General features: G+C 40.3%; 1 protein-coding gene across 1 annotated transcript in view; it reads right to left on the bottom strand.

Moving 5' to 3' along the window:
• Positions 1–1,483: 1,483 nt before the first annotated feature.
• The window catches only part of zc3h3 (zinc finger CCCH-type containing 3), a 75,613-nt gene continuing 50,082 nt past the window's right edge, over positions 1,484–27,014 (bottom strand). The window contains exons 6-12 of the mRNA XM_084426896.1: positions 21,676–21,748; positions 21,413–21,571; positions 21,257–21,326; positions 17,324–17,455; positions 6,343–6,506; positions 4,883–5,052; positions 1,484–2,035 (exon numbers count right to left, since the gene is read on the bottom strand). Of these exons, the coding sequence (XP_084283022.1) occupies positions 1,965–2,035; positions 4,883–5,052; positions 6,343–6,506; positions 17,324–17,455; positions 21,257–21,326; positions 21,413–21,571; positions 21,676–21,748 (839 nt within the window). The 3' untranslated portion in view covers positions 1,484–1,964. The remainder of the gene's footprint in view (positions 2,036–4,882; positions 5,053–6,342; positions 6,507–17,323; positions 17,456–21,256; positions 21,327–21,412; positions 21,572–21,675; positions 21,749–27,014) is intronic.

A 27,014-nucleotide genomic window follows, 5' to 3' on the forward strand; every position in this document is an offset into this window, starting at 1 on the left:
CTTTTTTTTTTACAGTGCATTGGCCCCATGCACTTCTAATAGAAGCGCGTCACTTTTTTTCCAAGAAAAGGTTCAAATAAAAACATTTTCTATGGTAATCAACTTTATGTCGAGTCGATTTAGGTTAAAGGGATAGTTCACCCAAAAATGAAAATTCTGTCATCACTTACTCACCCTCAAGTTGTTCTAAACCTGTATGAGATTCTTTGTTCTGTTGAACACAAAAGAAGATATTCTGAAGATTGGTAATCAAACAGTTGCTGATCCCCATTGACTTTCATAGTAGGGAAAAAAATACTAAAGAAAATAGGGACCAGAAACCAAAATTGATCAAAATATCAGTTATTTTATGTCATTTAAACATAATATATTTTGTGTTACACAGATCAAAGAAACTCATACAGGTTGAAACCATCAGACCCTCTCATCCCTTTAACCTGTATTGGACCCAGGACATTCCTTTAAAAGAAAAAGAAAATCTAAAACCAAGAGCTGCAATGCAAAAAAGATAAATAAGGGGTTAGGTGATGTATGAGAACTTTAGTTGATTTTACAACACCCATATCAACATGCATTCTTGTGAAGTATTCCTCCCTGCATGAACGATTAAATAGGGGGAAAAGATAGACAGAGAAGTCGAATGAAGGAGTGTTTTCCTTCCCACCATCTCTCGATGTCATCGTAAACGTGGCTCGCATCATGGGCACAGCCTTTATCTCGTTAACACGGCGGCAGGCTTGTCGTGTTCCGCAGCGAGACCCTCGCCACGGTGTATTAATGCCCCCTGTCGTTGCTGCCGGCGACGGTTAACCAGGTTTCCCGTCGCGACCGCCAGTCGTTTGTCACAGAGCACGGAGCACGAGGCCTTGGTTCAACGGAGCATTAATAGTCTGAATATCAGCAGTCTCCGCACAGTGAGGGGCGTTCAAGGGATTACAGCTCCCATCATCCTCTCTGTACCACTGTTTAACACCCAACATCCTAATTACATTACCCGACGGAGAAGAGGAGGAGGAGGAGGAGGAGTGCAAGAGGCAGGCTCATCTACGAACGGATCCTCAATCAAATGCGAATTTTAGGAAAAGACAGGGAGAAGAAAAGGAAAATGACATTGTCAGAAATTAGTTGTGATGGATTTGGTCAGACAGCAGTTAGAGAGGAAAAAGTGAGAGGAGAAGAAAAATGAGTTTTGAAGAGTGTAAGGGAGGCGTTACGTTTTTTTTCTTTTCCTATAGATTCCTTAAGACTCAATTACAGTGACAGACACACACTCATGAGCGATGTCCTTTACGTACACCTGCTTCACAACACATGTCGAGCAATGCCGATACTTTCCACGCTTAACATTGTTGTTCTGAAAACAACATGGGAGTGAAGTGGTTTGTGATGATACTTGGTTTAATACTTTTTCTTCTTTAGTCATGATTTTAGTCATGATTCTCACACACGTAGGCAAACATGCTCACAAATTAAGAGAGATGCATTTGCAGAAATCACAAAGAAATTTTATTAAGAAGTTTTCCATTCTTTGAAAATACATTTTCACAAGCTTACATTCTAAATGATAAAACTAATTCTTTGCACAACAAACCACTACATAAACGCTGTTTTAAAAAACCCTGAGAATAACTTTACACTTTGAAACTAACTCCATTCTCTTGGAATGTAAATGTTTTTTGTTTTTTTTTGCAGAACAGTATTTGATTATAATGCATGCATTCAGTTCTGCAATTTTGAATAGTTATGAATATATTCTAAGAAATCTGTATAATCAATTCTTAGAATTTGCATCTTGGAATTCTTGAAACGAAAAGTGATTTGATACCAAAAAATAGCTGTGAACATCAAATGTACAGAGGTCTTTGTAAACTGTTCAAGAGAGGCGGAGTCAATTTCTTATTTCTAAAATAAAAGTTAAATTAAAAAAAAGTTGCATTATTCATTACTGATTAAAACACCCACCATTAGCCCTCCTTTGGCGAGGGTTCTGTTTGTGTTGAAGATAAGAATCGTGGCTTGATATGCAGTGTCTTTCCTGTAACAGAGAGAAGAAAGGAGAAGAAAAATTCCACAAAGAAACACTGTGCGGTGCAAAAGGAAAAGAACAACATGTTATCCGTAAAGGAAGAGTTTATTTCATGTCCTCAAGGAAGTTAATTGTGATTGCCTTTTGGTTATACAGCAGTAACTGATGCTAAAAGTGTATGAAACTTTGATTCGGAAAAACAAGACAGACAGACGAGAAATAAATAGCACCTGCTACGTAATGACAGGAGTAGCTATCACTTGTTTTTACTGATAGAGGAGTGACACATGAGTGTGTGATTGTCTCAGGGTGAGTGATAGCACATAGACCGAAGGGGAAAGGAGAAGATACAGGCAGTGATGCATAGATTCTGGGCTAATTTATGCAAAGCAGAGAGAAGTTTGTCTGGACGGCCACAATCTTTAGAGTGAGAGCTACACTGTCATTAGTAACAATTAACTGCTCTTAGTGTGAGTCTGTGTGGCTGGGAACCTCACTGTGGTTGGGAATCAAGAGTTAGTTCTTATTCAAGACCAGCTCCAATTTCTTTAAACACACACGCACACACACACACGCACACGCACACGTTGGGTTCTCATGTTTTATGGAGACATTCCATAGACATAATGATTTTTATACTGTACAAGCTGTATATTCTATCTGCTTACACTAACCCTAACCATCACTGAAACCTTTCTGCATTTTTACATTTTCCAAAAACATCACTTAGTATGATTTATAAGCTGTTTTCCTCATGGGGACCAAAAAATGTCCCCACAAGGACAAAGATTTTGTATATTGCCATCTTTATGGGGACATTTTGTCCTCACAACTTACCTGGACACATACACACACACACAAATTATTTTAAATACTTTCAGTTTAAGTACTGGTTCTGGAGCATCTGTTTACAGCCGATGCAAATAGAAAATTGTAATATGATATTTAAGCATCGGAGCTGCTGTCATAATAATCAGGGATGTTTGCCTCAGAATAGAATGTGTTCTAAATTCCAATTAAATTCCTGTATTTAAATTGAGGCTGCAAACAGGAGGTATGCATTACAATTAGAATTTGATCACAACAAAGAACTCAAATCAATTAATATTTAAAATTAAAATGTATAACTTATTTAACTAGAAAAGTAAAGTTTGTCAAGACTTATTGGTTTGCTTAAAAATTAAACAAATTGAGGGGTTAATCATTTGACAACATACTTCTGAGGATAATGAATGCAGTAAGTATTGTTTGCCAAACATTATCCATGGTTTCGTCTTCAAAATGACCAAGACACATATTAACAGAACCACTAAGGAATCCAGATCGTTGAACTGAATCAGAAAAGTCAAATTCCCTTTGAGAGCAGCAATTGTTCAGTCTGTATGTAGCAGATGATTTCAGGCAACAGGATGAGAAAGTGACATGTGAAAAGCCATGGTGGTCTGGTGGGCACCTGTGCTATTCTGAGACACAGGGCTGCCCATCAATGATCCCAACGGGGAACTGATCTGGAACTTGGCATCAGAGAAATAGGAAGTGTGTATGCACAACAAGCACAAATTTGTATACATATGCAGACATGACAGAAATAAACTTGCCATCACTCATGAAAGCTTTGAGAATAGAAAGCAAAGATGCATGAACATGAGCTAAAAAAACTGAGCAAAAATAGAGCAAACAGGAGTTAAACGTTTAAATGTTTACATATAGAGAAGAGAAAGAGCCAATGCCATGCTTCAGAATGTCCATGTGAATGAAAACACGCAAGGTCAGAGGTTAATCACAGTGGTTTCTGTTCTGCAGTAACTAATTTAAGAAAGGAAGTGTGAAAGCATGAGAAAGGAGAAAACTAAATTAAGAGAGTTCAAATGGTTTCGTAAAAGTTAGAACCAGTTCATTTCTTGCATGAGTTTGCGTAAAGGCAGTATATAAGGTTTGTCTTATTGAGTGTGGAGAGAGAAAGAGTGTGTTCCATAGGGTATGGATGGTGTGTGTGTGTGTGTGTGTGTGTGTGTGAGAGAGAATATAGGGGCCCCTTTCTTCTAATCCTCTATCAGTCAGACTGACATACCAGCTTCAGCTGTGCCTGTCCTTAACAACAAACCTAAATATTAGTAACCCCTCAGTAAGTATTATATACCTCATGTAGTCCGCTCTTAAATAATATCACCCCCCTCGATATTATTAACCCTGTCACTGTGCATTAAATAACACAACTATTTACTCCATATATATTTATTACCTCCTTACTCTTTATATATACAGTGAGACCAAAAGGTATTTGAACTCTTAAGCCACACTTAAAAAGGTTATTAAAAATTAGCCACACACACACACACACACACACACACACACACACACACACACACACACACACACACACACACACACACACACACACACACACACACACACACACTTCATGCAATTTAAATGCATTAGATACAAAACATCAATCCAAGTGGCATCTACAAAGAAATCATTCAATACCTTTTCCTAGAGCTAACTTTATTTTCCCAGTAACTCCAATTTTTAGTGGGTGTATGAAGTCATTTCCTCTCAGTTTCACATAGGTGCCCCAGCAGGGTAACCAGAGGTGTAGTTGTCATCACTATGTGCCCAAATACTTTTTTAACATAATTCTCAATTAAAACCCAATAAACGTATTTTCGTGAATGTTTTGCTATCTTTCTTTAAAGTGCCACTTGGTTTCACTTAATTATTTCAATAATATTTGTATATTATGTGTAGCTTAAGTATCTAAATACTTTGTAGGGCCAATGTATGCATCTCATCTATTGTATGTTATTGTTATTATTATTGAAATCTAACCTCCTGTTCACACACAGTACACACCTTTGGCCTGTAAGCCTGCCGCAGGAGGGATCTTTGGGGAATCAGGGTTCTCTGACATGTCAGGAGAGCTGGACAAAGATATGAAGGAGGGCAGCTTCTCAGGACCCGAGGAGGACGAGCCCTCATCTGCCTGTATGGACTCTGTAGACGGAGCCTGAACTTCCTCTGAACTGAAAAGGCAAAACACAAATTATTATAACGAAGAAACAGATTTCATTTGTTTCATTTTATTATATTTTCAAAGGAATTTATAAATGATCAGCATGCTCGTGGGAGATTTGCATTAGCCGCGTTTCCACCACAGGAAACTTTCCCCAGGAACTAGGGACTTTGGGGTGGTACTCGGTGTGTTTCGACTACATGAACCAGGGTCTAAATGAAATTTCGGGTAGGGACTTTGGGGTGGTACTCGGTGTGTTTCGACTACATGAACCAGGGTCTAAATGAAATTTCGGGTAAAGAAAAAATAAATAATTCCCCCTCAGAAAGTAGTGTACTTTTTCAAAGTCCAGGAACATACGGGGCTGGGACTTGGGTGCTGAACATGCTGATTGGTTGAGTTCACGCAGCATTTTGATTGGTTGAGTTCACGCAGCATTTTGATTGGTTGACTCTACGCAGCATTTTTTTTTTTCAAACACCATTTTTAAAAGTTTGTTGCAGTAAGAGTTGTTTGTTATTCAAATCAACAATGGATGTTGAAAAAAATACGAAAGATGGACTAACGATGAGGTTCAGGCTTTATTAAGCTTATATGCAAAGGACGAAATCCAGCGGGAACTGGAGAGTCGCGCACAGTCCTACGTCACCGGACTAAAGGTGACGTCCTTTGTGCGATAACTATAAAGATAACAATAAAGATATATTTCTAAAAATCTTTCTCAGTATAAAAGAATAGCAGAGTTCACACCACAGCTATCAAGATAACGGCACAGAAAAATGATATAGTTGGAATCACTTTCAGAACGATTTTATCCAGCTGATGAATGATAAAAACATTGACGGCCAATCAGAATCCATCCTGCTGTAACGAGCTTGAGCATTCAAAGTGACAGACAAGCCCGCGATTAGAATAAACAGAACGATATCGTCCGCTGGTGTGGGCACTTATATAGTTATTTTTATAGTTATCATTCTAGGTGTGAATGGGCCTTAATTTGCATAATCTTCATGGTACTTTAGACCACGATGGAAACGCAGACAGCTACAGGTCTGGGGAAAAAAGTTCCTGGGACAAATTGTTCCAGGTAAATTTCGGCGGAAACGTGGCTATGGTTATTCAGGTCTCTTCCCTATAAATAATAGTAATATAGTGATATAAATAATAATAATAACAATAATAACTTATTTATAACTGTTTGAGTTATAACTATAGTGCAGAAAGTGGAAAGAGAACCCTTATATACAGATGGCAATTAAGAATTGTAAAGGCCAATGTGGGATTAGTTCCTCTTCCTGACCTCTTTATAATGTCTCTGGTGCGGGCTTTCTTGGCCGGTCCAAAGCTTGTGTTAGAGCCGGTGCGTTTCACACTCTGTCTGTGGTGCAGCTTGCATTTGGATCCACGTGGACACACACCGGTACTGGAGAAGTCAGGACACACCAGCGTGTGTTTCTTCTTACACTGTGGAGAGAGCAGAACATTCTTAATGCTTTATTTCTTTATACCCAGATTCACAGTAGATGTTTTGTGGGTAGGTAATGAACATGTGCCACACTCAGTAGGAGTGCACTGAAGTTAGTAAAAGTAAGTGTTTGTGTGTGATCACACATCAATAGGTGCATGCATCTGATAAGTGAGAGAAGGTGAGCATGTGTTTGTGTGTGTAAGTGAGAGTAGGTGAGAGTGTCTGTGTGCCTGTGTAATTTGGGCGTAAATTGGTAGCTTCATTCTTCTGGAGACCTGATCCCTCCCACCTGTCAGAGGAGCTAATTATACCCCACTATGGGGTGAGGAGCGCAAGACGCGTGTATAAGTGAGAGAGAGGGGGACTGGGCAAGTGTGGGACAAGTTGCTCCAGAAATAGAGAGAGAGAGAGTGTGTCTGTATGTGTGTGGGAGTGAAGGGTGGCTGAAGGATCGTGTGTCCGGGAACAGTGTGGACTCCCTGTCACCCTTTGGGGCAGACCGCCCTGAGACACTCTCCCCCATCAGGGATCAGGTCAGAGCCATAAGTGGCCTAAAATGACCAAATATACAGTTAAAACAGTGAAACACCAGATGATCTCATTTTATGGTGCTTAGAAATGAAATTACAGATTTTGTTAGATTAAACCCTCAGGGACAGTTCACACAGGAAACATGTTCTTGTAATCCAGCTGTGATACTTTTTTAATTGTTGCACAAATGCATCTGCCTTTTTTCAGTGTATAGCACCACAGGCACCACATTTTTAAGATATTGTGTGAAAAGTAGTTTGCCAAAATGCATCTCAAGACCCTCAGTAAACCCCTATATTAAATGTATCCTGTGTAAATGGCACATTAGGAGGTCAAGTATAAGCCAGATATAATGAAAAACAACAAAACAAAACTGAAAACAACAAAAATGAAATCATAATAATAACAAAAAATAGTTAGGCTTAACAGGTTTGACATTCAAGTCTATGAATAGATTATGAGATTAAGGAACATAGACTCTATCACTAATTGCAGACATAGTGTGGCTATGGAATTTTTAAGTCCAAGAGGACAGCTTGTGCTATATTTTCTATACAGGAAACACTTTAAGATTTTTTTTATATATACACACACAGTCCAGTGTAACTGGATTATCGCACCCAATGAATCTGGGTCTCTAATGCCCCCTAAATCATCCTATAGACAACATCATCACTCACCACACTCATGGCTAATTGGCCCAATTTGCTAAATCCCTTGCCACTTGAATTCAGTCGATTTCAATTCCACCCCATTTCAGAAGAGCATTTGGGACCTTTCTTTTTTTAAACACCCATTTGTTTCTTGTTTGACTGATAACATCCATGTCGCACTTTAATCATTCAAAGGTCCGGTGAAGGCAAACAGAACAAATGTGTAAACTGTGAGAAATTACAAACACTGTAAAGTGGGATAATCAGATTATAAGAGTACTGCATATGTAATTCTACCGATTCTGTTTCCATATTCACGACAATATGAACAATTACTACTGATGTGCTTGATCTTTGAATAATGTTTATGGGGAAAATGTCAAGTTACACATGCTTTTCCCCCAAAAAAGTCTACATTTAATTCAAAGTTTCCCCTTTTTCATGATGTTAGTTACCAGTTATCTATTTCAATCACAGCTAAATATGAATACCAGGAATTCCCAATCATCAGACAACTGATAAAGTCATCTTGACGTGCGGCAAAATATTTTGTAAAATTAGAACCGACATCACTGTTCACATGTATTCAGTGTAAAGGCCCTTTCACACTGAGTGTGAAACGATAAATTGCCTTCATCTAATTCATGCCTGCACGATAGGTGGCGCTGACCAAGAATTCATTTTTCCTCATGTATGTATCTCATAGGTTTTCCCATTTGGCTTTAACCTTGTCTGCTGCACAACATACAACAGGAAAAGATAAATAAAGTTTAGTACTACACAGAAACCATAATCAAGTGGATGTAACGACTTCCGACTGTGATCTAAAGTGGATTTTGATTAAATAATGGCCAGACATGCATTATTTGTAGTGTTTTATAATAAACGAAACACTACACTTGCTTAGCATTTCTCATTTAAGCATTTCTCATTCTTTATTGTTATAAAAATACCCCAAGCCGCATTAAAAACATACAGAGCATATATTGTCGTAATATATTGGCTTCATGTTTCATCTCTAGAAACGTTTCTCTCAGTTGTTTATGTGTGGAACTCAGAACGAGTAAATGAACACAGCGTCATCATTTGTAAGGGCAGGAGTTATGATCACATAATATGACTGACAGCTCAAGAGAGAATGAGCTCTCTGACTCATAACAGACATGCACAGAAGAAAACAGCGCTCTATGCCGTTTCAAGCTCCACAGATCGCATAATTCAGTGGAAAATTAATAGAAATTATCTGAATAAAGAACATGTAAGAATAAATTTTTTCTGGCAATTCGAAAAAGGAATATTTTGCAAAACTGCAAGGGAAATTGTTTTTGCGCATTTACACGTCACCTGACGTAGATGGCGTGGTATGTTTGGACAGAAGATGAGACAGTTCTTCATTAAAACTCATAAAAGACAAAAGTATTACGGGAATACTGGATTCTAGTAATTCAAATTACACAATTTATCAAGACCTTGAAGCAGATAGTAGGGAGAAACACCTCATATGTGCCACTCCCAAGTATAAGGGGGCTTTCCTTGCCATTAATGTTTGGATAACACGCTTTTGTCTCCTTCGATTAAAAATAATGGCTAGTGCGGTAGCTAAGATATATGTAAAAAGGATATACGCCTGGGAAATTGCGTTAAGCTACCAACATCCGCTGCCATGATTTTTGGAATGACTTATTGCGAGAGGAAAAAATTAAGTTTTAGACGCATTACATCGGTTAATGGAAACTGCGTCATCTCGCAACAGTTTTTTATCGACATTTAGAAAATATTGCAAAAGTTTTGCGCAAATCTGTAATGGAAACGCGGCTATTGCGACGTACATTCCTGCTCCTAAACACGACCACAACACATCCCTGAAGTGTCAGCGACTCCCCTGTGAAGGCCTTATCGACACGACAGCCATCGGCACTGATCCTCAACAAACCCGTCTCCATACCGGCGTGATGACTCAGATCTTCAACCAGATGGAACTGGATAATATTCTGAATGTTCCAATCCAATCTGACTTCTGACCTATAATGCTGCCTGAATCATAATCATACACTGTGGGCCCTATTTTAACGATCTAAGCGCATGGTCTAAAGCGTAGGGCGCAAGTTCACTTAGGGCGTGTCCGAATACACTTTTGCTAGTTTAACGATGGGAAAAATGGCTGGCGCGCCAGCCGCATGGTCTAAAAGGGTTGTCCCTATTCTCTTAATGAGTAATGGGTGTGTTTTGGGATTTACGTGCGTTAAACCAATCAGAGTCTCATCTCCCATTCCCTTTAAATGCCAGTTGCTATTTACATGATGGAATTTGATAGTGGAAAGACCGAAGCCGCCTCCAGAGCGCAAACGGAACTGCTCGTGCGCGAGGTAAAAGTGCGCAAGCAGACTATCTACGGGACAAGCCAGATTTCACTAATTCTTTATGTACACAATAATAATCTTTTACATTGTAATCCTTTTATTTTAAATATTTGGCATGTTTGTGTGCTGCTGTGCGTCCCTGTGTGTTTAATAAGCAAAGTGTACACGTGTTGTGGATCCGCCTATAGGCGCACATTACTAACGCGCTCTTTAAATAACAAAAAATAAAAATATCGCGCCATTGACTTTAGACCAGGTTTCAGTTGGTCAATGGCGCAGTCTATTTCTGTTGCCTCAAAATAGCAACGCGCCATCAATGCACCAGAACACACCTCGTTTTCAGACCAGCACGCCCATGGGCGCACAAATGGGCGCAAATGCATTTGCTATTTAAACAACGTGGTGCAGGACGTGAAAATGATAACTGTGTCGGACTGAAACTAGCAAAAAACACTTGCATCACGCTTGGCGCTGCATTGCGCCGGGTGTAAGATAGGGCCCTGTTTGTTAGTTGGCCAGAGGAGAACTGGCACCCCCGACTGAGCCTGGTTTCTCCCAAGGTTTTTTTCTCCATTCTGTCACCTGAGTTTTTGTTCCTTGCCACTGTCGCCTTTTTCGCCATTGGCTTTTGGCTTGCTTAGTTGGGGACATTTCATTTTAATATCCAACATTATTGATCTGCCTGAACTGAGCTGGACGATGACATCACAGTTTTCACAAGAGCGGCTATATATATATATATATATATATATATATATATATATATAGTATTCAGACCCTTTGCTATGACACTCATATATTTAACTCAGGTGCTGTCCATTTCTTCTGATCATCCTTGAGATGGTTCTACACCTTCATTTGAGTCCAGCTGTGTTTGATTATACTGATTGGACTTGATTAGGAAAGCCACACACCTGTCTATATATAAGACCTTACAGCTCACAGTGCATGTCAGAGCAAATGAGAATCATGAGGTCAAAGGAACTGCCTGAAGAGCTCAGAGACAGAATTGTGGCAAGGCACAGAAATTTCTGCTGCACTTAAGGTTCCTAAGAGCACAGTGGCCTCCATAATCCTTAAATGGAAGACGTTTGGGACGACCAGAACCCTTCCTAGAGCTGGCCGTCCGGCCAAACTGAGCTATCAGGGGAGAAGAGCCTTGGTGAGAGAGGTAAAGAAAAACCCAAAGATCACTGTGGCTGAGCTCCAGAGATGCAGTCGTGAGATGGGAGAAAGTTGTAGTAAGTCAACCATCACTGCAGCCATCCACCAGTCGGGGCTTTATGGCAGAGTGGCCCGACGGAATCCTCTCCTCAGTGCAAGACACATGAAAGCACACCTGAGGGACTCCAAGATGGTGATAAATAAGATTCTCTGGTCTGATGAGACCAAGATAGAACTTTTTGGCCTTAATTCTAAGCAGTATGTGTGGAGAAAACCAGGCACTGCTCATCACCTGTCCAATACAGTCTCAACAGTGAAGCATGGTGGTGGCAGCATCATGCTGTGGGGGTGTTTTTCAGCTGCAGGGACAGGACGACTGGTTGCAATCGAGGGAAAGATGAATGCGGCCAAGTACAGGGATATCCTGGACGAAAACCTTCTCCAGAGTGCTCTGGACCTCAGACTGGGCCGAAGGTTCACCTTCCAACAAGACAATGACCCTAAGCACACAGCTAAAATAACGAAGGAGTGGCTTCACAACAACTCCGTGACTGTTCTTGAATGGCCCAGCCAGAGCCCTGACTTAAACCCAATTGAGCATCTCTGGAGAGACCTGAAAATGGCTGTCCACCAACGTTTACCATCCAACCTGACAGAACTGGAGAGGATCTGCAAGGAGGAATGGCAGAGGATACCCAAATCCAGGTGTGAAAAATGTGATATTTTAGTTTTTCTTTTTTAATAAATGTGCAAAAATGTCAACAATTCTGTGTTTTTCTGTCAATATAGGGTGCTGTGTGTACAATAATGAGGAAAAAAAATGAACTTGAATGATTTTAGCAAATGGCTGCAATATAACAAAGTGAAAAATTTAAGGGGGTCTGAATACTTTCCGTACCCACTGTGTGTGTGTATATATATTATTATTATTATTATTATTATTATTATTATTATTATTATTATATATATATATATATACACACACACATACATACATACATATATACATATATATTATATATATATAAATGAACTAAACTTTTTTACAACAAACTTACTTAAGCTGGACTGTAATGCTATTTTCTTCAAGAAACAAACTTTGTTGCATTATTTATCTCTGTAAAGCTGCTTTAAAACAATCTGTATTGTAAAAAGCACTATATAAATAAAGGTGACTTGACTTGACATTTGTGTCACTTAATTACGCTCAGTGTGTATTTAAGTTGCAAAAAAACAACAACAAAAAAACCTTTGCTTTGTTGGGCCCCTATGTCATCGCCAATATGCCGTTTAGGATGGGCCCGGGCTGTTTTGCAGGGAAATGTACTGGCATCTCCAGGACATTTATAATTCAACAACATTGATTGCATCCACAGAGTCTACTCTCAGGTGTCAACAGACCATTTGATGCATATTGACCACTAAGATGGCCAGAGCTGGTTGAACCCACCAATTTCAGACTTTTTGGTTGGCTGCTATGCATTCTAAAGTCAGGGTGCACACGTTTTTAATCTTTCAGGTGGAAAAAATGAGTTTTTTCAAGTGTAAAAAAGATTCAGATTTCCTCATTGCTGTCTGTATAATCTTGTGTAGAGCCTCCAGCTCTATTGTTTGCCAGGGCTAACACTTGGTTGCATAGAAGTATATTATCGTAGAAGCCCTGACAGGTTTGCCTGTGTCTTTCATCACATAAAAAAAACACAAACAACATCCCCTTCTTAAGCGGGAGGAGTTCCTGGCCTGAAGAATCCAAAGTCTGGTTTATGAGACCAACTTAAGCCAGACCAACACGGTTAGTCCACTCAAAAATGATTCATCATGTATTCACCCTCAAGTCGTTCCAAACCTGTCTGACTTTCTTTCTTCTGCTGAACACAGAAAGAACACTTCTGAAAGAAGAACACTTCTGATAGAAGTGAACACTGAGGTTTTTTTTTTCTCCATTCAGTGAAAGGGCAGTTGGGTCCAATACTGTTTTTGGCCTCAATGGCTTTCATTTTAAGAACAGAATTAGATTTTTAGGAAAACTATCCCTAAAATTTAATTCATATTCCTTTCATTCCCACCAACATTTGATTTATTCAAATTAGTGAAAGCTACAATATGAGAAGTAAGGGTGATATCAATCCAGTGTTGGTTGGGGAAGCTACTCTCAAACTGACTGTCAAAGTGCAAAATTGCTACAAATGAAACATCAATGCAAGAACAAAATGTATGCAACTTAAATTAGATATACAAGAGTAGTCAAAAATGCATGTTCAACTCACAGCGCTTGCATTGATGGAGCTCGCAGCATTTACTGTGAATGGAGCCGTTCTCAGACGCGAATTATGAGCTGTTTGCGTAAATGCTTCGTTCTGAAGCCCGCCGCAACCCTTTTAATTAGACCACAGTTTTCTGTTCGACTGACAGTTGCTTTGCCAAAGCAATGGCTCAAAACACAACGTTAGTGATCTTTTAGGTTCATTACAATACTGTGGCGGGACAGATTAAACTATGATGGGTCATCATAAAATCAGAAATGGACATTTGATATGGAGTGCAATAAAGCAGGTCAATTAATCAACTTAAAAAGGCTATTATTCACCTGTATTTGCTTGAAGTATTCGACGCAGACAGCATTTTTGGTTTGCATGAATTACATACAAAAGTGTAACCTATACTAGTCGATTCATAAACGTATAAGTTGATTGGCTATTTGGAATCATATCTAATTAGAGGAAAATCCTACTGATTGGATGGGAAGTGGACGCAGTACTGAGAAGGCTCATTAACTGTGATGTTCACGGCTGTGATCCGGGCAAAGAAAACACAAAAGCCCAAATCCTCTCAAACCATGCTCTCTCATACATTTTAAATTTACATAAAAGCAGCAAAATAGAGGGAAAAGAGAAGTGTGTGAGAGAAAAAAAAGAGAAGTGGATGGAACATCTTTATATCAGTGCAAGTTAACAATTTTCCACTTGATTTAAGAAAGGCTGGGAAGTCTCTGGGGCCTATTAGAAGAGCTTTCTACTGGCCACAAAGCAGAAAGAGTCAGCACATTTTACATTACTGAGACAGTGAGCAAGAAAGAGCGAGAGAGAGACAGAAAGATAGAATGGTGGTGTGAGCTATGATAAAGAGCTTGGAAATGAGAATAGTGACAGAGTGATAGAGGGATGAGAGGAAAGGTAGGAGAATCAAAAGAAGAGTGATCCGGGTGAGGTGTTAATGGATGTGGCCAGCAAACAAAAGAAGAAACGGGACATAAAAACATGGGAAATGGCAGACAGAAAGAGAGAGCAGAAGAAGGGGAAAAAGAACAGAGGGAGGGAGAAATGAAGAGGATGAGAGTGTGCTTTAACCCTTGCTCCGCTGGCGTATCCATTGCTGGCCTCTCGCCTGTACTGCTGTCATCAGCACTTTTTCACGTCCATAATTATGGTGTGCTATCCATCATATCTAAGACAGTGCTTTTGGGACGGCGCAAAATTACAAACCTAAGCACTTCGGCTAATAGAATAAATATTAATATCTCTCTTTTTATATATTCTCATTCTCACCCCAAATATTTAAATGAGCCCTGACAGCAAGAGAATGCATTTGTTTACGATGAAGGGAAAGCAAGGAAGAACAAATGGAGGGGAAAAAAACAGAGCGAGAGACAGACAGAGACAAAGAGAGAAGACGGGAGACGCAGAAAACACTGCAGAGAAACAATTCATTAGAATGAGACAAATCCAAAGAGGAAGAAACTGATAGGGGTGGCGATGAAAGTTTCTGCGGAAGAACAATAAAGCCAGGCATACTGTCAGTTTAAAAAAAATAAATCACTTTTGGTCTGGCATATATGAATTACGTTATTATCTCAAAAGCTTCCCGCTTTAAATCTGTAGCAAAATGACACTATAGTTAATTTTTTTTAATTGGCCAATATAGCAGTTGTTTCGGACTTGTCTTGGAAATTGTTTGACAGAGTGGTTACAGAGATAATTAGTCGGTTGGTCATGTGATGTCCATGGGGCGACCTACTTCATGGGAAATTAAAGTGCATTTATTAGGCTACTGATATGACATGGAGTTTTCTCATGCCAGTGTATGTATGTGTGTATGTATGTATGTATGTATGTATGTATGTATGTATGTATGTAAGTGGTGGTAACTTTACAATGACTTTTTAAAAAAAAAAAGTGCATTAAGCATAATGAACAAACAATGAAAACTTTTGTACAGCATTTTTAATCTTGATAATGTTAATTTATAAATGTATACATTTTCCTTCATTAATTCATGATCATTCATAATACATTAAATAATGTTTATTTATGCAACACACTTTTAAAAATGTATTATGTATAAATTAACATTAACCAAAATTAATAAATGCTGTAAAGTATTGGTTATTGTTAGTTCATAATGTCTAATTAACCAATGTTAATGAACGGAACTTTACTGTAAAGTGTTAACAACTTTTTTTTAAATAAATAAACATTACTAAGAACGAGATTAGCACAAGTCATATGATGTCATGTAAATTAAATTTGATGAGAAGAAGAATGTAATAGATAGTACAACATGACAGTGTGTCTCATGCAAGCATACGTTTGTACGTTCCTGTATGGCTTCATGAGACTGAGGGACAGGTGTGATGGGGACAACAGGAGCATATGTGTGTGTGTGTGTGTGTGTGTGTGTGTGTGTGTGTGTGGGAGAGCTGGGGTGAGGATAGAGGTCATGGATGGGTTAGAACCTGCTGAATTAAGAGCAAATGAGGACACTTGGTAAATGTGGGTCATGTCATCCTCTCTTGTTACTGCCCTCAATACGTCATTCACTCACAAACATGGAGGAAACCAAATGCATATGTCAAAAGCACCTGGATGATGGTTCAGATTAACATTCGGAACACAGTCAACTTTTAAGAGCTCTATTTTAAAACTCTTGCAAAATGTCATCACCAATACATGGCATTCATTCATTAAGACCTATAAAACGGCTGCAAAGCACTATAATACAACAATTGTTATGAATGTCAAACCACATGTACTTTGCATCTACTTTGCAAGTAGAAGGGAAACATTTAGAAGATGTAGAAGATACATTTTGCTGACCTGAAACACTGAACCACGTTACGTGCCAAATGACAGTTACGGTTGTTCACTCTCTATATCAACACCATTTACCACCAAATTATTTGATTACAATACAAGTGTGTACAAAATTAAAGAATGATTCCTCAATTAGGGACATTTCCGGCTTTCCGTGTTTTTCACTGTTATACGGTAAGGGGCCCTATTACGCATCTTCTGAAAGAGTACTAAATCCCCTGATCAAAACATAGGCGAAGAAAAAGCAGAAACAAGTGATATCATATGTAAGCAAAACTGTTGCCGTTTTATGAAACTTACCCAAATTCAAGTGTTGATAAAAAAAGAATGCGTTAGGCTAGAATAAAAGTTGTTTTGTTGTTGTTGTTAAAAAGCAGAGGGTCTGATCTTTCTTTTGATATATTGCATATTCAGATATTCATACAACAAAATATTCTGGGTGGGGACCATGAAACTTTTGTGAAAATGACCAAAAATGATGGCGGTGGCTGGCAAAGAGAGTTGAAAGAATATTTTTTTTTTTAGCTTTTTAACTACCCCTCTATAATAAATGATAAATTTATTAAAGGAAAATATATTCAAGTAAAAATATTTTCAATTAATTTACTATTCATCTGCATAATGTTTTACAGCGAATAATATCTTAGGAATAGCCAATATTGCTGTCATCACACCAAGCATTTCAGAGAACAATTACATTTTCAAAAAAATTATTAATAAATAAATAAGTAAAAATAAATAAATAAATAAACACACACACACCTATTTGAAAACTTCAACCAATATATATATATATATATATATATATATATATATATATATATATATATATATATATATATATATATATATATATGTATGTATGTATGTATGTATGTATGTATGTATGTATGTATGTATATATATATAAAGATATTGGTTGAAGTTTTCAAATAGTCAAACACCCCTTAATTGAATAATCAACCAACATGCTTTTAGAACAGAAATGATCTTCCCTTAATATAAACAGTCTTACCTTATCTCCCTGCGGGCAGTAGCCTCGGACGAAGTCTTTGCACACATCGGCTTTGCGTGAGACATAGACATGGCTGTATGGACAGCTACTGTTATTACAGATCCCCTTCAGAAAGTATGAGCACACAGGCATCTACAAAGAAGTAAAAAAAAAACCCCATCAATTTAGAGCTTGAAAATGCTAACAATCCAAAATAAATCAAACTTCATAAAACCTCAAATAATCTCAAAAATTAAACTTCCAGCACTGAACAAAAGTGAGTGTGAGTAAAAGAATACAGTTAGTTTGAAACACCAAAGAACTTATAAAAGAATAAGAGCAGTAACAAAACAGCCTTTAAATTCCCTTTCTAAAAGATGTGTGTAGATTATAGTGAATAAGTGATGGGAAACATAAGTGAGTTACACACATATGGCACCAGTATTAAATCACATATCTATTGAAGTCCCTGTCAAAACACGCATTTAATCACACATTGTCTAATCAGTAATTATGTGCATGTGTCAATGGCACAGATTTGCACTCCTCGTGAATATAATCTGCATGTATGAATAATCTGAGTGCTCACTGAGTGCTCTCTGGGTTTAAAATAGAATGTGAGGTTCGCGCACACGATGAGCGGAAAGGGGGGGTGGGGATGGGGGGGGTGGACGCTGCCCTCTTAAGTGGAATCTCATTTCCATGGGGGTCATATCATTTCTGCTTAATTAACTGCAACAGAAATATTGACCCAAGCGGGGCGTCGTACCACCTGCATGATGTGTTTATGTGCAGGGGAGGGGAATGGACGCTAGCCACGAGTGGGGTGAAGGGGTTTGGGGGTCTTGTTTCTCAGTTATTTGGAGGGGGAACTGGATCGTTTTCAATTGCAGGCGTGAACTCAAGCCGCGCTTCATGGCATATACATGGATGACACAGGGTGCGGGGTTAAATTGAGCCCCAAGCAAGGCTGTGTAGGAGTAGAAGGAGGGGGGCTTATGGGGTCGGGACTAGCAGGTGGGCCTGCGCTGCGATGAGGTGGCTCTGCTCCTTTAAGACATGCAGACAGCTGGACTCTCGGTGCACTGGAGGGTGTAGAGGGTGACGACTGTCACAGGTGCAGTGATTCAGTGTGTTTGTGTGTGTGGGGGGCGTGAATATTGGTTGAATAGGGCCTTGGACCAAATACAAGCAAAAGTCTGAACAAGTGTTAGAATATAAAGGGAGGGAGGGAGAGAGTGGAGTAGAGAGAGAGAGAGAGTGTATGTGTGTTTTACAGAAAGTGAACGCTCAGAGGGGTGGCTTTTTCTGTGTCAAACAAACAAGGGAAACGGGTATCTCACTGTGAGAAGGAAGTATGGGGAAAGTTTCAGACAGTGTCCTTCTATACCTGGAATGCCACTGCTATTCCTGTCATTTATACGCTCTTCATTTGCCACTCATGCAGTCATTATAAATGTTGTAGTATTTATATTACTTCCACATTATACCAAAAGGGCGTTTTGTCACTGAATTCACTGAAAAAAACTCAAAATGTATTAATTTACATCACTTTTTCAGACATGGAAAACAGATTTTCCATGTTTTTCATGATCATAGGAACCCTGAAGAAAACGTTGGATATAAAGTGGACCAAGTAATTCGTTTTCCGCTGAAATAAATGAATACAAATTGTGTACACTTACATGAGATACAGACTTCTGACTGTTTTTTTCATGAGGAGTATACATAAGGCTGGTCTCCCTTCATGGTGGCTGCCATATTGAAATGACATGACAAGCTGAATATTACCAAAGTCCCTTTAAGACGAGTCATTTCACTCGGCGGCCATCTTTGCAAGTGCAGCTCCTATCTCTTTGAATGGGGAAACATCAAATTCTCCAAAACTATTCGCCAAGCTTACGATTAAATTTCATATTTGAAATCAATAAAATCTGACAACAACTGTCTTATACATTTTGTTTCTTAACGCTCGAATCATGACAGGGAACAACATTTTTCAGGCTGGATCAAGATAATACGCAGTGGAAGCACACGTCTGACTGTTTCTATAGGAATCGGCGATTGGCTCTTATTTAGAAGGCGGGACTTATTCCGCCATATTGAGCGCTGCACTTTTCCCCATTCAAAACAATACGAGTGACGCGTCTTGTGTTATTATATAGTCTTTGATATTACTCACTTTATCTCAGCAACCCAGCTATTGTCAGATATTTTTTGGTTGCAAGTTTGCAACATGAATTACAGATCTCTGCAAATAAAATATTTCAATAATGGTATTGAAAACTAAATTGGTTAACAAGATAAGGAGAGCAAAGAATCATGGGCATGAAAAAATGTGACCATGCACGTGTATGTCCGTCTGCGAGAGGTAGATAAGTAATGAGATCGTAATGTTCACTTCAGGAGAATCTAGACTAGTATATGATGGATCACGTTGCGTCAATACTGATCCCATCGCCACCTGTCTCCATGACGGCAATGCCTAGGCAAAGACCTCGAAATATGTAACTCTGGAATCTAGTGGGATTGCCTCAAAGATATTGAGACTGTAACACACCAACATAACCTGAGAGAGGAAGCTAAGTCCCTGACATAGTATCTTTAATTATCACCCCACAGGCCCGCAAGCCCTGACAGTAACATGAAACCACCACATACGGCCAGTCATGACTTATGTTAAGATTCTTATGGCTTCATGCATAAATCCAACTGTCAATACTGTCCTACAAAGATAAAATACAGTAGCTGCACATTTTATGTTTGAGTTATGACTGAAATCAGGTCTATTAGATCATGATCTGCCCTGTGATGGACGAATTCAGTTCAACTATGCTTCGATTGAGAGAAAGCTATTATAAACACAGGCACAGCGATTTTGATTTGCTTTTCTACACTGTAAAAAAAAAGTTTCAAAGTTATAAATAAAACAATTACTGGAGAACGTTTTACAAGAAAATACTACTTAAATTTTTTCTGCTTTACTACTTCTACTTTCACGTTTCATTTAATGTGTTACTTCCCGTTACTTTGTAATTGGTTGTTAAATTTACTAGTCGTTTAGTTTCTGAGTGGAAATTTCCTTTTTCCCAGTGTATGTAAACATGCGCTAAATCAGGGGTCGGAAACCTATGGTAATCGCAGGCACGTGAGCAAAAGCAAGAGAAGTGTACAGTATGTATTTCAAACTTGCACCTGCATAGATATCTACATTTTGAGGTAATCATAGTAACACAGCTTGTTTTATTAAGTTAGGAGCTATAAATACTATTACCGCACAAGTCAATGAAAGCATGCAGCTCTGACCGCTGCGCATCATGAGACACTGAAAACACAGCGCAGATCAGGACAGCAGATGCATCACACAAGTTAAGTCCATTTGACTGACAGCTTGCAGTTTGTTCTGCTGTATTTGTTGTGCTTAGCTTTGTGAAAAAAAAAGTTAATGTTATAAAGTTCGGAGATATTCAACTAAGTATAGAGAGTCCTATTAAACACAATAGCAATGATGTGCAAACTTGGTGTAGAAACAATTTTCATTTAGAAACTGCTAGCAAATTGCATAATTAATTACAAAGAAATGGCAATGCATTGAATTAAATATTCAATTTTGAAGTAGAAAGACTGAAATAGTATTTTCTTGTACAACATACTCCAATATTTTTTTCTTTTATTTACAACTTCAAAAAAGTTTTACAGTGTGGGGTTCAGAAGGGTCACGTTAGAAATTCAAAGTATTTCAGTCTAATTTAAACCTGAACTCTTATGATAATTTTAAATGAAATTTTTATGGAAAATTGCTTCATAAACATTTAAATTTCTATGTTACAAATCAAATCAAAACTTTGCAACAAGAAAAGGCTGCCGACAGCTGCGCTAGATTTTCTTTTTTCTTTGCAGCGTCCATTATCTTGTCCTGTTTTTGGAAGAACCCTTAAAAGTACACTGACTTACCTTCTCCTTGGCTACTTTATGCGAGAAAGGACAAGTCCCATCAGTCCGCTTACATGTGCCTCGGAGAAACCTGCCAACCAATCAAGAGTTTAATTTGAAGCCAGCTTTCAAAGTGTTAGACATTTTGTGAGAGTGTGCACAGACACTCAGTAGTACCTGGTGCAGACGGCTACTTTGTCAGGGTCGTGGATGTAGGGGCAAGTGTCACCATGGTTACACTTGCCGAATCGGTTATAGTACATACAGTACTGCTTGGCCTTCTGTTTCTTCTGTCTGGCCTGTCGTATTATAGCTAAACTCCTCTGCACAGCACGACTGATGCACAAAAAAAAAAAAAAAAAAAAAAACAGTGAACAAATTCACCTTCATATGTTATGTATTGTTATGCTGTGGAATGAACCATATCTTAAAATACTAACCTGGCTACGTAACGTGTGGCTGATGTTCTTCCCTGATTACTAGTCGAGGAAACATATGGATTGTACCACTCTCCTGTAGTATGGAAAGACAGAAAATTATAGAAGGAAGACTGTAACACTTTATTTTACAGTGTCCTTGTTACATATGTTACATGTACTTACCATAGTAATAGCAATAAATTATGTATAATTACATGCAACTGAGTCTGACCCTCAACCAAATCCTAATCCTACCCTAACCGTATAGTAAGTATGCTTAATATTACTCAGTACTTAAATATATAATTACGCTGTAACAATGACACCTTAAAATAAAGTGTAACCAGGAAGACTCATTACTCACAAAAGTTCAAGGATTATGCACCAATTTATGAAAGGTTATGTCTTTCTTCTATTGAACACAAAAGCATACGTTTAGCAGTAAATAACTTAAAATTCGGTCTGTTCACCACACAAAGCTATCATAAGGTTTCCAAGTTTTATGGACTACTTTCATGATTTTATATCATTTCATGATATTATAGCTTGAAGTAAGTTGTAGGCCAGTGCTTGTTTGCTTCTCTTGCCTCATCCAAGCTTGTAAACAAGCATATTTATTTATAACAAGCCAGACTAATAGCATGCAATTAAAGGTCATCATGTTCATTGGTAGTGACGGAGGCTAGCAAGTACAACTAAGACAAGATACCATGCTGTTTATTTATATGTCAGGGTCCGTCAACCACAGCCAAATGGAAATCTAAGAGAGAAGTAGGTATAAACACTGTACTCTATATGTAGCAATGAGTGATCGAGCGATGAGGGCAGACGCAAGGAATGTAATATCTGAGTGCATGTGAGAAATGGCTCGCTGGTTATGTGGGATGCAATTGTAAAGTCCATGTGAAAAAGGGAATGGGAGATTGAGTCTGTGTTTTAACTACCAGACCTGTGTGTGGTGAGACTACAGCTTGTTGGGGAGATCATAAATAGACATGTGTGTGTGTTTGTGTGGAACTCCTGTCACAGAGCAGGAGCTGATCTTTAATTCCACTTCTGACTAGGGCTTTAAGGTTTAATCTAGGCCATTCCCCATCTCTCCCGTTCTCTCTGTGTCTCTCTCTCAACCTGTAGCCAGTGACAGATGACAGCTTTATTATTTCAGAAGGCGAATTGTAGCCCCCCTCCACTCTCTTGCTGGATGGGTTGATAATCTGGACCGTGTATTTAAGAGACAACCAATAAATACTGACCATTTAAAACCCACAAAAACACACCGCAGGGGCACATATTCATGTAAACCACTAAAATCAAATCTGATTTTAGTGGTTTGAAACGGATTTTTTTTTTTAAATCAGGGAATCTACAGTACTGTGCAAAACTCTTAGGTACTGGTACACATTTTCACACACACAAAAAATATTTTTTAGCTAGTTATTTATATCTTATGCTGTAGGGTGTCAGTTAAAAATATCAGTTTGCATTTTCAAACATTCCTTTTGCCATTAATTGTAATTAGACAGTGAGATCTTTGTATGCACAAGGAGTCTGACAACCGCCGGTATGATCTGATCTCACTATCATTGATTCTGTCTGGGATTACACGAAGAGAAAGAAAAAAACTGAGACAGACTAAATCCAGAGAAACTGCAGCAATGTCTCCAAGACGCTTGAAGAAACTGACCTGCAAAGCTACACTACTGTGAAAAGTTTCAGGTACTTGTGTAAAAATGTTGTAAAGTGAAGATGTTTTTCAAAAATAATGTCATAAATAGATTTTATTTATCAATTAATTTCAGGTAAATCAAATCAGTATCTGGTATGACCACCCTTTGCGTTTAAAACAGCTTTTGTCCTCTGTACACTAGACTAGCACATAGTTTTTCAGGTAGCTTTGCAGGAAGGTTCTCTTACGAGAGTTCTCTCGTACTGCGTCTTAGCTAAGACGCTGCGGGAAAAGTCTCTTTTCACGAATATTGAAGCAAAAAATTATCCTTAATTTTAATATTTGTAAAACGCATTTGCAGTAGTATACAGCCATAGGCAAGACGGCTCGCTTGCTCATTGGCTGCTCTACGGCAAATGCATAAGCCTATCGAGCGCAGGCTGATGCAACATCAGACCAATGAGGCCACTTCCCGCCAGCGCGGGCGTGGCCTAGCCCTATAAAGGTAGCTCGAAAAGGCTGACTCACTTGATTTTTCATCTCTTCAGCGAAGCTCACGCATCGTTGCATCACGAGAGGAAGCAAGCGTCGTCTGAGTGTAAGCACCTCAGCGGGACGAGCCATCCTGAAGCTGCCGGCCAACGCCGCCTTCCACTGCCGTACCTGCTGCGCTTTCCGGTGCCATATCCTTCTCTATATGCTGTGTTTTATGTGTATGTACCTTACACTAAAAGAGCCGGGCGTCTTTTTCAAGACGCCCTCCCTTTCCTAGAGGATCTCGCAGCTCTCGCGCTCGCTGGCGGCGACTGCCCCCACTCCGAGCCAATTGTCTATGGTGACTCTGAGGACTCACCTGGCATCCTTCTCCGAGGCTGCTCCTCCTGAAAGCGGACGGTCGGGTTTAGTTTTCTTTACGTTACAAGAAAAACTACCCTGCCTCTGCGCGTCATTCACCGGCGAAAGGAGAAAAGTGTGTTCGTTGTGTACTGGCCTCTTTTCTCTTACATTTCCCAGTTCCCTGTCGGCGACTGGAAATGTCATTTGCAGCAAGCGTACGCCTGCTAGCAAACGCTTAAGAATGTTGACGCTCAACGCATCCAAAAACCTGTATTCCCCTGTGGCTCAGTGGTGGAGTGTTAGGTTTTTCGCACGGACGACTGTGGTTCGATTCCCGGTCTGGCCGCATATAATTATGCCGCTAATGCTTCGCTCTGTCACTCCCCTGAGGGCGACTGCAGAGGTGCATTTTTGCAGCCAGCAAGCGCGTGGTACCCACTTGCCTGCAACCGAATAGCGTTTCTACGGTTCCCGTGCGTCACTGGCGAAAAGAGAATGGAGTGTTTTAGCCCCGCTGAGACCGGGCGTTATCCTCTCCTCTCACATTCTGGCACTTTTCAGGCGTCTGAAAATGTCAGTATTGCATGTTGTGCTACACGCATACCTGCAAATGAACGCTAGTGTGTTTAATACTCGCGATAACTGAAAGTCTATGTATCTTCCCCTGTGGTCCAGTGGTAGATTCATAGCCTATCGCGCAGTCGACCCGGGTTCGGATGCCGTCGCATACAATTTGCTTTGTCAGTCCCCTGGAAGGCGACTGCAGATGTGAATTTTTGCAGCCGACGAGCACGTGGTATAACCCGTGCCCGTTCGCCTGCACACAAAAACCGTTCTACTGCTAAGAAGCCTTTCCGCACTCGCTCTGCTCAGGCAGACAGCGCGCTCAATGCAGTAAATGTGCCTGCTCTTCCGAGCCCACATTCACTCACAGACATTGCATGTGCTACGGGACTCGCCCAGCCCTCCCTCACTCGGTTAAACACCGCGGCGAGGTCGAGTGCGTCTGAGAATGTTGATATTGCATGTCATGCTACCCGCATGCTTGCAAACAAACACTCGCGTTAACAGAAAGTCAATGTGTCTTCCACTGTGGTCCAGTGGTAGATTCTAAGGCTTTCGTGCGGGCGACTTGGGTTCGATCCCCGCTCAGATGGCAAAAAAAATAAAAAATTTATGCCGCCAAATACAAATCGCTCTGCCAGTTCCCTGAGAGGCGACTGCAGACATGTATTTTGCAGCAGACAACCACGTGGTACAACCCGTGCCTGTTTGCCTGCACACAAAAACCGTTTCACGGCTACACCCGGCCACGGCCGATGGTGCTATAAATGTAGTGCTGATGCCCACTATTCAGTGCCCATCCGTACACACAAGCACAGCCCTTCACACAGGGCTCGCGCCCATAAAATCGACTCAGGTCGATCGTGCGCACTACATAGTAAACGTGCCCACTCCTCAGTGCACACAAACACTATGTCACACACGTCTTGCGGTTTCTGTAAAAACGAAACCCGTGCACGTTCGTTCTGCTCAGACAGACAACGCGCCAAAAGCAGTAAAGGTGCGCACTTCCAGCCCACACTTACTCACAGACGATACGAGTCCCACGGGACTCGCTCAGCCCTCCCTCACTCGGCTAAGCGCCGTAGCGGGGTTGAGGACGAGCGCTCTGCCCACTGTCATCAGCGCGCCCCACGCCTCGTATGCCACAGACATAACGCCTGTGTTACAGCACACCGAAGCGCTCCCGTTGCCCAGTCAACAGAGTGCGCTTCGCATCCAACCCTTAGCCATTCATGCAGATGCATGGGCAGCGCTTCCAGGGGTTTCGGGATGGGTGCTAGGCATTATAAAGAGAGGCTACTCGCTACAGTTTTATCGACGCCCTCCCCGCTTTACGGCGCGTGTCGAAACTACGGTGAATTCGGAAGTAGCACACCTACTCCGAGCCGAAATTTCAAAACTGATGAGCAAAGGGGCTGTAGAGCCTGTTTCTCATGCTCAAAGCGAACGGGGGCTGTACAGCAGATACTTTCTGGTTCCCAAGAAAGACGGGGGCTTCAGACCTATACTGGATCTGAGACAGTTGAACAAAGCATTAGTGAAACGCAGTTTCAGAATGCTTATGACCAGGAAAGTCCTCGCGCATATTCGCAGAGGAGACTGGTTCATGTCAATAGATCTGAAGGACGCGTATTTTCAAATACAGATAGCGTCACGTCACAGGCAATACTTGAGATTCGCCTTCGACGGCCAGACATACCAGTATACAGTCCTGCCATTCGGCCTGTCCCTGGCACCTCGCACATTTACGAAGTGCTTGGACGCAGCGCTCGCCCCTCTCAGACTCAGAGGCATGCGAGTGCTGAACTATTTGGACGACTGGCTGATTCTGGCTCAATCACGATCAGAGCTCGTGGTACACAGGACCATGTTACTTGATCACCTCGAGAAACTTGGTCTCAGAGTCAACTGGACGAAGAGTTCACTGAACCCCAGTCAAACGATTTCGTTTTTGGGCATAGTTCTGGACTCACAGTCTATGACAGCGCGGCTGTTCCCGTCCTTCCCGCTCAAAGCGTTTCAGAAGATGCTAGGTCTTATGGCCTCAGCATCACCAGTCCTTCAGCTGGGCCTGCTCCGCATGCGCCCCCTGCAGTTTTGGCTGAAAGCACGGGTACCGCGCAGAGCGTGGACTTCTGGTCGGCTGCGCCTCAAGGTCAACCAGAGCTGTTTTACAGCTCTAGAACCTTGGACAGCGAACGGCTGGTACCAAGCAGGTGCAAGCCTGGGGACTTCCTCGAGAGTGAGAGTGGTGTCGACGGACGCCTCCACCTCGGGATGGGGAGCGCTG

This window comes from Rutilus rutilus, assembly GCF_951802725.1.
Source record: "Rutilus rutilus genome assembly, chromosome: 12".
NCBI lineage: Eukaryota > Metazoa > Chordata > Actinopteri > Cypriniformes > Leuciscidae > Rutilus > Rutilus rutilus.